At 45.9% G+C, this 16781-nt stretch overlaps 1 protein-coding gene across 2 annotated transcripts; it reads left to right on the top strand.

Moving 5' to 3' along the window:
* Window positions 1-1241: 1241 nt before the first annotated feature.
* Window positions 1242-15897, top strand: ptpn9a (protein tyrosine phosphatase non-receptor type 9a). Of its 2 annotated transcripts, none has more exons than XM_057051630.1 (13): window positions 1242-1712; window positions 5966-6109; window positions 9558-9647; window positions 10457-10581; window positions 10657-10762; window positions 11520-11630; window positions 11794-12110; window positions 12320-12407; window positions 12595-12664; window positions 13053-13131; window positions 13217-13367; window positions 13579-13786; window positions 13959-15897. In XM_057051630.1, the coding sequence occupies exons 1-13, from the start codon at window positions 1680-1682 to the stop codon at window positions 14147-14149; spliced, it is 1713 nt and encodes a 570-aa protein (XP_056907610.1). In that variant the 5' UTR covers window positions 1242-1679; the 3' UTR covers window positions 14150-15897. The 2 variants fall into 2 exon arrangements, with proteins under 2 accessions (XP_056907610.1, XP_056907611.1); XM_057051631.1 differs by having other exon boundaries at window positions 1697-1824.
* Window positions 15898-16781: the final 884 nt, after the last annotated feature.

Raw genomic sequence — 16781 nt, 5'->3', positions numbered from 1 at the left:
AAACAACGCTGAGGCAGTTGTAACAGGCCGACTTGATGTGAGAGGTTAAATCTCAGCCAATCACATTTTCCCGAATGACATGATGTCAGCGGGGTTGACAGGAAGTCTATTGTCGTCCACTCCCTTTTCCCTTTGCTTTTCAGGTCGGACTTTCTCACGCCTGAGTATTTACACTACTTCTATTGTGGAGATCTTATTTTAAAGAAAATGCAGAGCTTGTGAACACACCTAACCTAAACATAGAGGAGTAAACAGCGATCTGTGACACAGCGCTTCAGGCTGCCTCTTTTAAAGCAATACATGATGTTTCTTTGGCTCATTAAAAACACATCAAGGTATCAATTAAAGGATCTGATCCTGCTGCAAAGGCAATTTCCGGACTGTATTTTACAGTAATCTGGCGGCTGAAACGTATCTGCAAGCAATAATCTTTCAGTGGAGACCTGCGATGAGCTGCTGGGTCGTGTTACAGAGACTTTCTCGTACGTGTTTTGCGTTTCCTGTGATGTCATGCTGTTCCTGTAAAGTGTATCAGATTAAGATGCAGCCTGGGGATGCATGAATCTAATCTAATTGCTCTCCAGTTGTGGAAGTCCCTGCGAATATCGCTCATTGCTTCCTCTTGCTTTTACGTGCAACCCCGCAGGCCGCTGACGTGCACCTTTGGGTTAAACACTGGAAAAAGTTGATATTCTAAATGTTACCGTGCCCCCAATAAAGTAATGGTTCATTTGTCCCATTTGAAAAAACAGGAAAGTGAATTTCAATAGTCTGCACACTAATTTCTCCCCTTTGGTAACACAGCACAAGGCTGTGTTGGTCCAAGAAGAGTTTCCCCCTCCAACAAATATTATTATGGGCCCATGAAAGCCCACCGAGGTAAACTATTAACTGGTATGAAGAAAATCAAGATATTAGCAGAAATTGGAACTAACTTCAGCTTTGTTGTCAATTTTGGATCATATTTTGACAATTCCAAAATAAACAATACTCGTCAGTCACTGGCTAGAATATACAATGAGCTCTTTAAAACGATGATTTGCTTATTTATTCTTGTCAGAAATTACCTTCCGGTCAGTCTGTGTAACCTGCTGTGCAAAAATACAGTGATTAAAAGGTAAAACGATCCCGATAATTCTTGGTTTTTATGAATGAAGGCGGAGGTCGTGTTCCCGTCTCCGCCGCCAGGGGGCACTAGAAAGGAACGTGCACTCTCACGCTTCGGGAGACGTGCGTGTTTGCGCGTGCGTTCCGACAACATAAAGGCAACGTTCAGAGCGAGGAGGGGAAAAAAATCTGCAAATCATGGCACGGAGGAGTCGACGGGCAGCCTCAGCCCTCAGATGTGCGTGAGGTTCCGCGGATGAGGAGCTCGACATGATCTGAGGCCCCAGTGAGCCGAACCGAACCGAACCCCGAGCGCTGTCCTCCGCGTTTGTTCCGTGTGTAATCTGGCTCCCAATCGTCGGGTTCTCTCTCTCTAATGAGGCTCATTCTAACCCAACACTAAGAGAGAGGAAGCGCTGGAAACGGCAGGGATTCCGATGCCTTCAACCTAGAACACGAACCACCTCCAGGAACCTTTTTGTAGTCGAGGGACGGAACCTCCGTCACCCCCCCGCTGCATGAGAAAGACGCTTTCGCTGAAAACAGTGTGATCACAGATCCGACGGGGGACCATGGCAGCTACTTTATCGGCAGAGGAAGAACAGGTAGGCCCTGACGTGCGTTTTAAAACGCTTTGCGAGTCTTTCGGGAACGTTCGGGCCTGTACCTGGAGGCACTTCTGCCGTGCGCACTGCGAGGGCACCGGGCCCAGTGTCGGTAAGTGATCCGGAAAGCAAAGCGGAAATATTGTGTGGCTTTCTGGGTCTCGGGGCCGCTGCTCCGGTTGCACCACGACCAGTTCCCTCTTCGGCGGCTGCGTGTTGCGAAAGAGGCCGAGTTCGCCTCCAGCAGCCTCCGGTGATTTCAAACATCCGTGCGGGCGGTGCGGAGGGATGGAAACGCGGTCCGCGGGCCCGCGGTGCGGTCGTGCAGAAGACTCTTTATTGACAGATCAAATTAGGTTCAAATCAGATTCGATTAATTATTTTAAAAAGTTAAAAAAAAAAAAAAAAAAAAAGGAAGAACAGTTGAAGTCACATTGAGCGAGTTTTCCCCACAAACCAGGTTATTACATCATTTTATTCCTGCATCCAGTCTTGAGTTATTTGGATTTTTATAATCAAAGAGATTAATTAATCTGAAACGCAGGATCCCACTGAAGGCTTTGGGGCCCACTATGAGTAGGGCCCACCTAAAAAAACCAAAAAAACCCAGCAACAACTAATAAAAAACGAGTCCTTTTCTTGTTGTTGCAGATGCATCAATAACAGGAAATAATCTCAGAATTTGGGCAGTTGCCTGCAGAATATCACGTATTCTTCCCCTCAGCACAAGCGGACGACTTTTATCTGCGAGGATGAAGCGCTTTCTCTCATCGGCCTGTTGGCTGATTGTTACAGACGGGACCAGGAAGAAGAAGCTCAGCTCCAGAAAGATCTCTACACAGGGAATGAGATTAAGGTGGACGCAGAAGGCCCAGTTTACTACCGCCTTCTCTCTGGTAACACCGTGTCCATGTGTCACTAATATGAACTCAAAACAGACAGTTTGACTCGCATCGATCAGGAGTTTCTTCACACATACGACGGTCATCAGCAGGTTCTCCACAGCAGATGAACCCTCAGATTCTGGAGATCCTCCGGGTCGTTGAAGTGGGTGGTGGGGTGAGGGTGGAGCGATCCCTCCGTGTACGTGGAGGCGCTTGTGCCTCGCTGTCAGTCTGGGACAGCTTGCTGGTGCAAATATTTGGATAACACCCTTATAATATTAGCATCAAGCTCTGTGTGAAATGGGCTGATTAGATTGTGTTCCGATCAGATTGGTATTCCGTAAACTGTCCCCTCTACCGCCGGACGGGGGGACGGCGGCCTTGATTGTGGTCGGAACTGTTCCGAACTCGGAGGAACCCGACGTAAACGCAACACAAGCCCAGAGCCGTGACTGTGGGCCATCTGTCCAGGTTGCTGCAGGAGCGCTTTGGAATCCTCCTTTCGGCTCCTCTCCCCCACTTCCCGCTGACTCCTCATCATCTGGCCAGCAGAAAGCCTTATCTGACTACTCCATTTCCTGTGTGAGCCAGGGCCTCCGCTAGAGTACCGGAGGCCTTTATTATATCCACCGCCATATGGGGGGTATTTGTGTGTGTGGGGGGGGCAGGGTGGACTCTCTCAGGGACACACAGTGTAGTGGAACTTTATTCTGTAGGCAGCTGTTAAAAGCATTTCCACCATGACGTGAGGGGGATGGGGAGTTTATGAGTTACTGAGGCCATGTGTGTTTGTGTGCCTATCATGTGCTTTGTTTTGTGTGTGTGTGTGTGTTTGTGTGTTGAGTCTGCTCCCAGGAAGAAATGGAGTGCGAGAAATAAGGGAATAGGGACTTCCTGTTTTGGTGTCGACTCGTGCCAAATGGTGGAAGTGAAGGGGAGCTGCCTGGAACCAGAAGTGCGTCTGTAAACAGATTAGCGTAGCATCTGTGATCAAACAGATCCTGGAAGGATGATGACAAGCGCATGAATCTCTTTATGAGAAGGAAGAAATGAGCCCTGTCAGTAAAGGTGTAATAACAGTCCAGACACTTCCCAGAATCCTCCGGTACAGTTTCAGCTGGGACATAAAGACAGACGATGACCAATGATTAATGAAGGGATTTGTTCACTTCATGCCAGTTTCCAGGCAACCCTAATTTAGCACATCTGCTGCTTCAGGATTCCTTACAGCGATCATTGACCCATGACTCAGATATACTGTATATTTACTCACTATTTTTGAAGTGACAGGGATATCTATTATTGGTAAATATTGTCAGCTGAAAACAGCTATTAGTAATGTAATTCCAACATTACCAACAACCCTGGTTTGGTTCAGCCGGTGCTTCTGTTGCACCGTTGACATGTTATTTTCATGTCTTGAGCCAAAACTCGGCACGGTGACTCAGGAATTGATGAAGTTCAGAGGAAGTCCACATCCCATTTAGAACAGGTCAGGCAATGTGATCCAGATTTAAGTGTTTTTAAACGTGTTATCAAGTGCTCAGTGGAAAAATCTTGTTCCCTATTAGAGCCGGAGCTAAATGTTTATGCATCTTCCAGGAACTGAATAAATCACTCCTCCACAGCGACTCTTCCAACGCAGCCGGGTGTGCTGCAGTGAAAACAAGCTGGTCCAGAGCTGAATCTGGACGGATACGGCCCCTGTTTCAGAATAAGACCAAACAAGACGGAGTTCTGCAGGAGCAGACGGTTGCTGCTAAGATCTGGCACCTATTCCTTAAAAGGTTAAGGGCGCGAGAGCAGCCGTCGAGAGCTTGGAGGTCCACGTCTACCTGACGCTGACCGTCAACACGGCGGATTGGTTTTAACTTGGCTTCGTGTTTAGTTTCCCCAACCAAGACGTCTACAGTTATTTATTTGATTTATTATTCATTTTAACCTCATCTGCCTGACGAGCACGCGTGCATTTATCCCCAGGTATTTCCCAGTAAAACATGCGGGATATGGGATCGTTTTGCCTGATTTTAAGGGCACTTTCTTGCATCGTTGATATCAGGATAAAAGGTCACATGCTGGCATTGAATATCAAAGAGCTTTGGGGGAGAAATGATGCGTCTCGTGTCTTTAAACTATATATTTTAAGCCTATATCTGCCCACCCTGCTCTCAAACGGAGACATAATGTATGCTGTGTGTGAAGAAGATTGAATTAAAATGGAGAAACGACTTCAAAAAAGGGCCTTTAATAACATTTTGTGGCGCTTGTCCTCACTTCTCAGTGGTCGTCTTCTGGGAACGCGTTGAAATGCGCTGCATTGAGGTCATGCGTTCCCCCATCAGCCTCCGGCTGCCAATGTCCTCGTCATAGGTTCTGACCCTCTCTCTGTCAGCGCCATCTTGTACTCTGCACATCAGAAACTACAGAATGCTTAAACAATACTGTATTTGGTCAAAATGATTTGGAATCTGCTGGAAGTGTGGTCAGAGAAAGTGGCCCTGTGGTATTTTCTCACCACAGGGTTTGGATCTGAAAGCCCGAGCCCTGTCAGGTGCAGGCGTCCCACGTCCCTTGCATGTTAAACCGACTGCCCCCCCACCCAGAAGAGACACTGACTTCCTGTCTTCGGGCTCGGCACCGCTCACTGATGGTTTTTGTATTCCCAAAGAGCCGCGGCCTCCCACAACTTGACTTCCTGTCCCCAGCTCATGCCCTTTTGCGGAGAAAGCGGATCCCCACGTTTCAGGCGCGAGCTTTCACTGCCTCCTCTGTCGCCTTTTGACGATTCACAGGGTGCCGAGTCTCTCGCCCTGCGTTGGGTGGGGGCTGTTTTCTAATATGAGGTTTCTGTGGGGTGAGCGGGTGGATGGCAGGAAGCCCCTTTAAGGCAGCTGGCTAAATGCTCTCATTCTTATCAGCAAGGCGTTGTGGAAGCTCTGGAAGGTGGCCGTAAAGGCTGGTCTTTACCCACAAACGGGACTGCTGCTTGTCCTTTTTTCTTTTGGCAGAGCCAGAATTCACAAGAAAGTAATTAGTGTCTCCATCCGGGAACAGATTAGACGCACATGTAAGCCGTATCATCAGTGTGATGGCTAGTTTTCATCAACAGCCTCTTGAGTGGGTGTTTTTAATCTGCAGTATATTTCCGTCATTCTGTGTTTTCTTTGGCCCCTCATTGCCTATATTTTTGCCTGAACGTGTATTGAAAACCCATAAAAACTCATCAACTGCTCATCGGGCCGTAAACCTGTCAGATGTTCTGATGCTGCAGATGCTACTTCCTGTGAGGATGTTCTGATTTCACATCCTGGTTCTTACCGTTGGATGATGGGAACCTGGTGTTTATGACCACATCCTTGTCTGTTTCAGGCCACCAGGCAGTTTCTGGAGGAAATCAACAAGTGGACCACTCAGCACGGGGTCTCGCCACTGTCCAGGGAGTTGGCCGTCAAGTTTCTCATGGCGCGCAAGTTTGACGTCCTCCGAGCCATCGAGCTCTTCCACAGCTACAGGGTAAGAAGAGATCGTGTGATGATGCGTCAACAGCTCCACATTTATACAGACGCATTAGTTACCCCGGCAGATGTTCGGTGTCGCTTGATTAGATTAGAAAACGCCACACCAAATGTTTTTATGGCGTCTTTGATAGCCCTCATAAACAATAGAATTACACGATGAGCGAGGAGGGATGGCTGATAATCTCATCCTCTGCTCACGTGATGGATCGTGTCCAAACCTTGTATTGTCTTTGGTTTCTCACTTCCTATTCTTGCCTTTTTTCTTCTAAGTCTGCTGCTAAAGGCGGCTAGCTGCTTCAGACTCATTAGACACTTGCTGAATGCGCATGGTGGACGCAGATCTCCGTGTTCTTATTGCTGTTTTGGGCCGATTCATGTGGCAGAAATCATATTCAGGAATTCAACAATATTCAGATTCATCAGGAGGCAGAAATGTGGACTTCAGGTCAAGAATTTACCACCACTCGAGGCTTTTTCATTCAACAAATCTCTTAAGAAGGAAAGCAAGAGATTGCATGAACAGATGCACTGATACCCTGGGGCCTCACACACACACACACACACACACACACACACACACACGTGCTTGCTGTTTTCTAGGGGACTTTCAAGAAGCAACATGCAGACATTAATCTTCCCTGAGAGTTGGAAATGAAATAATCGGCCTTTGGTTGGTACAGCTGTGGAACAAATGAGGAACATAAACTTGCAACAACGGTGTCCAGGGTGCGTCCACACTGCCGAGCACCCACCATTCTACAAACGTGGCCATCAAATATCCAGCCGGAAGGGTTTTTTAATTTAATCCTTCGCTCTGCTGAGAAACACCCACAACTCTGTTCAGTGTTACCGATCTCCTTGTTTACTGTTAACAGAATAAAAATGTGTTTGATTTGCTGTTTGTGTTGGTGTTTTGCAGCACGGGGTTGGCCGGTGATGAGATGTGCACATGGTGCCTTTATCCCCGCTTTGATGGAGAACACGGCGGAGCCGTTCATTGACTTTTCTTCTTGGTGTGGGAGGATTCCCAGAAAACCGAAATTATTGGCAGCGTGCATGAATTGGTTAAAGAGATGACATATGTGCACGTGTAACTCTGCAAGTCCAGTTGAGGGGCCCCAGTTGAGAACAGAGCCAGGCAGATGATCATTGCCAAACGCAGCCACATGGCAGCACTGATAACTTGTGACTTCGATGATGGTATTAACACCATTATTAGGATGACGAGGAAGCCGCGACAGAGCCTGCAGGTCTCTCTCACCTCCCGCTCCTAAAATAGCACCTTGGTAATAACGCAATCAAGACTCTCCTCTCTGAGCCAGTGATTATCAGAGTTGGGGGTAATGTCTTTTTGTCCCTAAATGGTCTAGACTGCTGGAAGTAATTCTGGGCAGGTTCAGACAGGGAACATTTGGATTTATCTGGTTAGATCTGTTCCAGTTTCTCCCCACACAGACCATAATTCCACCTTATCGCACCTTTACCCACCTTTCACCTACTTTTTTTTCAACTCCTGTCAGCCTCGATTTCTGCAACAAATATTCGGCCTTTGGTGGAAGCCGAATTTGACCCTGGGCAGGATTAGCCTCCCCCGCCACGCCGCGGTCGGTTCAACTTGGTTCAGAACTATAATCTCTGACGTGGGATGAGAAACCGGGACAAACCTGGAGAAGGGAAGTTTCCAGTCGAGGAGAATCTAACGTGCACAGTGTTCATGTTGGTTGATTTTATACCAATAATATCAATCAAACCCTGAGAATATTTTAAAACTGGGAACAGCCCAGAATCTCCATGTGGTCTGAATGGTGACGAGACAGAACTTGTGAGGAGTTTCTTCACTTTTCTCCTGACATCAACAGGAGTTCTTTCACTCCCACATCCTCAAAACACGTAAGCTTTGTGGTGAAATCTTGACGTGGATGCACAGCGCCGCGCCTGCGGGTGCGTGACAGGATGACCATTACAGGAGTTCATAGATGCCGGTGCTGTCTGAACATGCTGCCACTGATGTTCTGTGGAGGCTGGGCTGCATTGTGCCTTTGCCTCCTGTGTGAGGCTGCAGGCCGATGAGGGCAGGCTGGCTTCAGGTTAAAGGAGTGTTGCAGTTGAATAATAAGTAGTTTACGAGTCATTTTGTATTTGCATTATGTGGGTTTATGAGACAAACGAAAGATTTTGAAGTGGATGTTTGATTTTCAATGTACCGTAGTTCACACTGCTGTTTGATGTTTTTACCGTGGGCTGGGAGCAGAGTGGAGATATTCAGAATATGATGGAAAATTTAATTATATTATCGTGCAACCAGTTTGGAGAGTGTTAAAATCCTCACAGGTTTTAACAGCTGTCTGCTGGCGTATAAATTATTAAATGGCCTTTTTTGTTCCCAAATGACGGTTGTAATTTGAATTTCACAAGGCAGCGGGACGAGATCTGCTGGGATATGCAGGCCTCCAGTCTAAGTCTGTTCTGTTTACTGTACACACAGTGGATCGCCTCCGGTGCAGAGTTATTGTTTATTTGTTTTCTGCTCCTCCAGCGAACGGCGTGATGCGCCGGTGACGTCGGCTATAAAAGGCGCCGTTATTCTAATGAAACAGTTGCATGATTGGGTTCATAATGGGTCGTCTCTTGGATTCATGTGGACTGTGTTTCTTTTGTTTTCCTTCCGCTGGGGCCTCTTTGTAAATGAGAAGCTGATCTTACCTGCTAAAATAAAGCTGAAATAAATGAATAAAAATAATCGGCCCTGAGACAAATCATTTGGAGCCACGCAGGAAATGTTCTTTTTGGTTTGCTGCAGTAAGGGCAACACATTTTAACCAAAAAACATCATCACATGATTCATTCAGTTGCAATCTTGCACAATTTAATGTTTCATTACAGTGATAAAAGCCTTTTTAAACATCAGCCATGGCTTGAAGTCAAAAGCAGGAGGGAAATCCAGCAATGCACTGGCCCCATACGATTCATTTAAATAAATGTCTTTTGTCAATAGTTGTGTATGGCAAATGGACACTTTAACTTATGTGTTAAACATGTCTAATATGTGTTTAATCTGCAGCTAAGACCATGAAAGAAACTTCAACTGATTGTGACTGGAAATAAGACTCAATCGTGGTCCTTGTTCAAATCTGAAAAACAAAACTAGTAATAAATGTTTCATGCAGGGACGAGCAAAAGTTGAATTTAACAGGAAATGTATGTTTATCTGAGGTAAAGTCTCACTTATCTGGGTGGGAAAATGTTTGCGCTCTGTAATTCTGATTATGAGGCAATCCGCAGCAGCCTTATTCAACCTCGTGGGTAATATTCCACCGAGAACCTGAGCCCACTCTGCTACGAGGCATCCTCATTGTTCACGGAGAGGAATTTCCGCTGGAGTTGACGGCCTGTTGCGGCCACTGCACCGCCTGATCTCACCTGCCGTCTTCTGCTCTTGACAGGAAACGCGTCTGAAAGAAGGAATCGTCCGACTCCAGCCTCAGGAAGAACCTCTGCGCTCGGAGCTGCTCAGTGGAAAGTTCACCGTGCTGGTAAGAACATGTCATCCCTGAAATGGAGTGGTCCAGTCTTATGGAGGTGGGCGGGAGGGCGGGGCTCCATTGTTAGTGCTCCTATTTTAAAAGAACTTAAAGTAACTAAACTAACTCGATTATGGAACTATTCCAGCCCAAAAGGAATTGGGGTAAATGGCAAAGTATTGATTGACCGATGTGCCAGCTGGATATCCTGTGTCAGATAAATCACGCCCACCCCCGTGCGTTTCCCCTCTTCCTTCCCTGCTGACGTGCCACAGTGGCGTTGATGCTGCACATCCTCTTGTCTGACGTCGGCGTTCTGTAGCCTCAGCGGCAGGCTTCATTTCCTGTCTGAGGTATTTTTATCCTCCCCCGCCTGAGAACCCAGGGCCCCCTTTGCGTACACAGGACGGGGGAGGCTGTCGCATCTCTGGTCAGCGGCGTTGTTGAGGCGAAGGATGACACATTGGCGTCGGGAAGGCAGGACACACGCGCGTTTAGCGTCAGACAGGCAGGAAGTGAAATGACCACTGCTGACAAAATGTGTTCCTCCTGCTGAGTTGTCGATTGCTCTTCTTTTTGGTTGGATGTCAGTCATTTAGGCAGCAACAGAAATGAGATGCCCCCCTGTGGCTGATTGTGAGTCCTTCATTTTTGTAGCGCTTCCCTTCATTTTTTTTATTTTTTTCCTCAGTTTTCTCATGACCGATAAGACAAATCCAGGAAGTTCCTCCATGAGTTCATTGGAAGTCTTATCACAGATGTGTTTTTAGAGTCATCTTTGATGGTTGTTGCAGGGGAAACTCTCACCTTTTCTTTTGCAGAGTGTGCGGGACCCTTCAGGGGCCTCCATTGCCCTGTACACTGCTAAACTCCATCACCCGAACAAGACGGGCAACCATGTGGTGCTGCAGGCGCTCTTCTACCTCCTGGATCAGGCTGTGGAAAGGTGAGGTGGTGTCGGGTAGATTCAGCCAACAATAATGTTTGTGGACCTACTCCAGCATTGCTTAAATACCCACAGCTTTGAGACCCAGAGGAACGGCCTGGTGTTCATCTACGACATGGCGGGCTCCAACTACACGAACTTCGAGCTGGACCTGAGCAAGAAGATCCTCAATCTGCTCAAGGTTGGAACCACAGCGCCGCATATTTAGATGTAGAAATTAAGTCTTTATACAGAAGAGCGTGAAGATCCCTAGCGTGTCTTCTGCTTTTGCACGAGTGAATGGCTGTATGTCAGGGTTCGGGTTAGAAGTGGTAGCACGTCATTGGAGATGAATGACTGGTCTCTGTCCTGATAATCTGCTGACATAATCGCCATGAAGAGACTGAATGATTGCATGCAATACCCAGAACACACCCAAGGGTGAAGGGCAGAAAATGTCTGGACGGTCTGCAGGATATAGTGCTTTAAATCAATCAAACAAGGGATTGTTGTGGAGACTGCTATTTTTCCATTCCCACCCACTTTTTCTTTGATTTTAAGGCACTTTTTATTCCATTTTAATCAAGTTGTATTAATGGAAGCTTAAGAGTTTGATGAACGTAGGAATACCGGTACTTGGTTTTAACCACAGCATATCTTGGGTTCACACACATAGTTAGCATTAGCCTTTTTCGCATTGCTAGATAATAAGTTGACTTTTCTGGTGGCATTTCCTGTGTATTAAACAGTTCTTCAAGTTCTTTGTTCTTTGTTTGTCCATCAAAGCCGGAAAACGAACAAACAATCAAACCAAAATTATGCCATGAATGTCATATATAACACAATTATGTGTGTTAGTTGCTAATGGACACAAATTAACTGTTGTCATGCACATCTTCCAACAATAATGCCCTAAAGTCTGGTTTATTGGAGGTTCTTCTGTGCTCTCTCTCATCCAGGGAGCATTCCCCGCCCGGCTAAAGAAGGTGCTGATTGTCGGTGCCCCTGTGTGGTTTCGAGTGCCCTACAATCTGCTCAGTCTACTTCTGAAGGAGAAACTCAGAGAACGTGTAAGTAGAGGTGAACATTGGTGGTTTTCTGATGAAACCCTGTTGGATATAGTAGCAGAGACACTTGTTAAAGCATCAATCACTGTTGTTTACCTTTGTTCATTACTGTCATGCATTACATCCGCCTAAACTTGGCATCTGTTTGCATCTCGTCCATGTCCAGGTTCAGATGGTCAAATTAGATGAGCTGCGCAAACACCTTCCCAGAGACTGTCTCCCCCAGCATCTGGGCGGCCTGCTCCCCTTGGATGCAACCAGCTGGAACCAACAGCTGCTGGCCGGCCAGAACGACCGTGTTGACCCTGTGGACGAGCTGGTGGGAATCCCTGTGGAGGAGACTTCTGTGCACGTGCCCGGCTCAGAGTCCATGCGCCCGCAGGAGCTGCTGAACCACCTGGGCCGGCTTCAGCGCTCGGGCATCCACCAGGAGTACGAGGAGCTCCTCAAAGAGCCGCCGGCGGGAACCTTTAACTGCTCACTGTAAGCTCAATCCAAAAGAAGACAGCAAGAGATGTCTTATAACACACACAGATTCGAAAAGTAATGGATAAAAATCCATGTAAAGTCAATATTTCTTATTGTTTTCCTACCTCAGGTTAAAACTATGAATGAACTAAATTACCCGTTGTAGGTTATCCCGTTAAACTCTTGGTTGATGGTTAACTGCAGCATGTATCACCACCCTACAGGGCGGCCAGCAATCAGGAGAAGAATCGTTACGGGGACGTGTTGTGCCTTGATCAAACAAGAGTCCGTTTGACAGCCAGAAGGAATGAGGTTGGTGGGGGCATTTTTAAGCGGCGTCTGTAATTTGGGACCAATGAAATTGGCCACGGATACTCGTAGCCAGCAGAGCGTTAACAAGGATCGCTACTGTATTCCCTTTACCTCCCAATCATAGTACAATGCTGCACAAACCCTAATACCAGGTCTTGAGTAGAACAGAGTTTTGTTGTTTCCACAGAGATCCGACTACATCAACGCGAGCTTCATGGATGGCTACAAACACAGGAACGCGTATATCGGTACTCAAGGTACATCCACGACATCGACGTTCGGTCAGATTGCAAATGAAATTGGAAGCAGAGTGATCTTATTGGGTGCTTTTCCCAAAAATTCTACATAAAAAGAACCTTTTTTTAAAAGTAGATTATCGATATCCTGGAAATAAGATGGAGGGGTCAATGTTGGACATGAGAATAAATGGAAAAGTACATATCATTGTTATATATTTACTAAAACCTTGATAAATGCCCCGGCCAGGCTTGACTAATTGCTAAAGAGTCCTTACGAGCAGGTGAGATGGTAATAACATTAGAGCGGGTGATTGTGGTCTTGTTTTGTGCTGTTTGGATGAAGGCTGGGTCATTAGACTGATAGCCCTTCTAACCATCCCTTTGGTCCTCTTGTTGACCTGTGTAGGACCCCTGGAAAACACCTACGGTGACTTCTGGAGAATGGTGTGGGAACAAAATGTGCTTGTTATCGTCATGACAACCAGGTAATTAAGGGTTATCGCACGTGGACGTGAAGTCTAGGTTTATTGTTTTGTTTTTTCCTTAAATTGAACCGTGTGTCTATTGCAGGACAAATGAGGGTAATCGCAGGAAGTGCGGACAGTACTGGCCCCTGGAGGAGGGCGGGCAGGAGGTCTATGGCCATATGGCAGTGGTTAACCAGAGGGTTGATCACCACACTCACTACAATCACACCACCCTCGTTCTGCACAACACAGAGGTACAGTCGTGGCCACAGCTGCCAAATGGGGGCAGCGGATTTGTTTTCCAACTTTAATAAGTCTTTCAGAGATAAGAAACCAAACGCTGCATATGCTCTTCCTCCTCCAGCTTCATAATTATTACACATGGTTTAAAAACATCCACAATGTTGCTTCAGCATTTTCGCCCGCTAAAATGTCACTTTTACCTTCTTTTTTTTGTAATCCCAGACATGTGAACAGCGGCAAGTGAGTCATTTCCAGTACCTCAGCTGGCCTGACTACGGCGTTCCCACCTCAGCAGTCACCCTTATTGATTTCCTGGGTGCTGTAAAGAGACAACAGAGGAAAATGGTGAATACTCTGGGACCTCAGTGGACAGGCCACCCGCAGGGGCCCCCAATGGTGGTCCACTGCAGTGCCGGGATCGGAAGAACAGGTGAGATCCTGACACGGTAGTTTTTTTTTTGTTAGTATATAAGGGTTTTCTTTGCATTTTTAACATGAACTCTATGATGTATGCGCTCTAGTGATGACTTAAGGTCTAACAACACTGATTTCTTTCTCATCATCTCCTCCGTTGTGGTCCCTTTGACGGGTGTTGTTGGCAGGTACCTTCTGTGCCCTGGATATTTGTCTGTCCCAGCTACAGGACGTAGGCTCGCTCAACGTGTGCCAGACGGTGCGGCGGATGAGGACGCAGAGGGCCTTTAGCATCCAAACGCCGGACCAATACTACTTCTGCTACAACGCCATTTTGGAGCACGCCCAACGGCAGGGCCTGCTCCCAGCCAATCAGTGAGCTTCAGCCTCAACTCTCCAAGTCTGCTTTCACCATAGACTTTAAATAAAGATGTCTGACATGAAACTCCCCAGAAGTGAGCCCAAAGTGTCTTGATTGTGGATAATAAGCCCAACCCACCCGCCTCTCCCTCCAGGGGACTCTCAGCCCCCCCTCCTTAAATCAATTAGACTTTCATTTTCTTTTTATACACCTAAAACCGGGTAAATGTGATGATTGAGTTAAGCTGACGGTTGGCTGGTTGTACAGGCAGGAACTCTTTCCACTTCCTGCTTGGTTGAGTTTTCACCATCTTCCAGATTCATTCCAATTGGAGTAGTTGTGCGACCAATTAAGAAGCCTGGGAAAAGTTTGGAAAACAATAAAACCAAGTTACTCTTTCAGCCGAATTTAGGCGAGGAAGTAAAGCCTTAGTTGCCTTCAATGTCACGGTGTTTTCAGTGTGAACAGATTCAGGCTGCCATTAATGTGACTCTGTGTGTGTGTGTGTGTGTGTGTGTGTGTGTGTGTGTGTGTGTGTGTGTGTGTGTGTGTGTGTGTGTGTGTGTGTGTGTGTGTGTGTGTGTGTGTGTGTGTGTGTGTGTGTGTGTGTGTGTGTGTGTGTGTGTGTGTGTGTGTTAGCATGAACAGCTCCCCCGATCTCTAGTCGGGAATAACAGGTTGAAATGACCAAGATAATCTTTAAACCTTTTTTCCTCCCTCCCAGTTTAATTTGTTTTACACCACCTTAAAGGAATGCTGCCAGTTGTTGAATATGTGTCTGTAGAACACAGTGCATGTAGCTCACAGTGTGTGTCACATTAGTGGCACATGGTACGCCTTTTCATGGCCTTCATCACCTCTTCCCAAGATGCAAAGAAAAGCCCATCGGATTGATCGTTCTGTCCCTAAACATGCAACGTTCCAGACTGGCAGACCTCTGACCACTGTTGCTCAGCGGTGACTGTGGGAATCTCTAAGCCCCTGACACTCGTGCACACACCAGTCCGCAGCCGTCATAGCTGTGGAAGTCATCAGCCAAGACCTCATGAGTAGTGCAATATTTTCTTTTTTATTTTATTTTACACAAATTGTCAGCACTTTTGAATTCTCAACGTTCCGAGGTGTCCCAGGTCAACACGCGTCACGTTTAGGTGCGAATAAAGTCGCGGTAAATAAACGTCCGTTCTGCAAGTGTTCGGAGTTGCTTTGGCAAATTATTATCGACGGATTAAAACATCTGCAGGTTTCCTCGGTCGGCCACAAATCGTGGACGCATATGCAGACCTGTGCCTACTCCTTATGTTACTGTTGGACGCCTAAGACTCATACATTTTGTATAAGAATATTTTCATTATTACTGTGTTGAAGTTCTATGGACTGGTTGTAATCAGCGCTTTCATCTGGTCCCAGTATCTTGCCATTGTTAGGGTTCGTGTACAAAGGTGTCTTCTTGCCTCATCTTGTTGCTGGATAAAATAAACGTGTGTCCTTTACTACAGAATTCATATTGAATTTGCTTGTAGTGAACTATTAAGTCTGTCGTCCTCACGCGCTCTGGATTTATTTTTCTTTCATCTTTCAGTGATAGATGCAAAAGTTGCCCCATTTTATTGCTCTGTTGTATTCTACAACTGTTTTTCATAAGATTGTCCATGATATACAGTTATATACATTGATTTTATATTTGTTTTATTAACCGATTACATTATCATTTATATGGCTGTTAAATTGAGTTATACTGTAATAAAGACAAACTGTCGATTCAAGCGTCAGTGTTTTTTTTTGGTTTTTTTGTCATGCTAATGTGTTGAATTGTTTGCAGAAGGCAAAAAGGATGTTGATCATATTTAAGGTTTGTCACTTCCAAAAGGAGACATAAATCTCTCTTCACCCACATATGCGATATTTGTGGTGCATTCCTGGTAAAATAAAACCATCTCAAAATCAGTGTAATTTCAGCAAATGACTCATTAGATTGGGCCATTAAATCTCACTGGCAGTGGAAGGAGAACCAATCCACAGTATTTTGTTATTTCATTATATATGATTATTATTAATTAACCATTTGAAACCCCCCTGCTGTGCATTCACATAAACGTATCACGGGTTTAAACCCATAAGTAAGTACTAGAGAAACAGCTGGTCTGTTACCATGACGTCAGACTAAATGGTTTAAACTGGCAATAAAAGAGGCTGATAAGAGATGTGTGGTTTTGACTGCAGATACAGCTGCTTGTAATAGAAGTGCGATAACTTCAACACCAGCAATGCTGCAACTTGGTTCTTGGGGCTAATTCTGGCTGAATTGACATCAATGTCAAAGTCCTGAGTGATAAAATATTCATGTATATATTTGTAGTCATCTGTGATTCAGCTGATTGGCTCTCATAAATTATAGTAATGTGTTTATATATATTACAGTAATGCTTAAAATTAAGATTTTGTGTGGGAGGACTCTGGAGCTTCTGGGGACGGAAGATGATGCTTCAGCTCTGGATTTTTCTGCAGAATATTCACGCACCAAAGTATAAAACCTGCCCAATAAAGTAGTGCGGTTTAATGTGCGGGCCTCTCATCATCGTGATTAAAGACTTTTGCAGCCACTTTTCTTTGTTCAATGCATTTGTGTGGTGGTTTCAAGGAGAGGTTT

Source organism: Takifugu flavidus, chromosome 13 (assembly GCF_003711565.1).
Source record: "Takifugu flavidus isolate HTHZ2018 chromosome 13, ASM371156v2, whole genome shotgun sequence".
Lineage (NCBI taxonomy): Eukaryota > Metazoa > Chordata > Actinopteri > Tetraodontiformes > Tetraodontidae > Takifugu > Takifugu flavidus.
This window is presented reverse-complemented; position numbering and strand designations above follow the sequence as displayed.

Bases quoted from the DNA above. Each gene is read 5' to 3' on its own strand.
- ptpn9a (XM_057051630.1), top strand. From the start codon at position 1,680: ATGGCAGCTACTTTATCGGCAGAGGAAGAACAG. The intron at 12,111-12,319 runs GTAAGCTCAATC...ACCACCCTACAG, and splicing joins GGAACCTTTAACTGCTCACT to GGCGGCCAGCAATCAGGAGA. The intron at 12,665-13,052 runs GTACATCCACGA...TGACCTGTGTAG, and splicing joins CGCGTATATCGGTACTCAAG to GACCCCTGGAAAACACCTAC.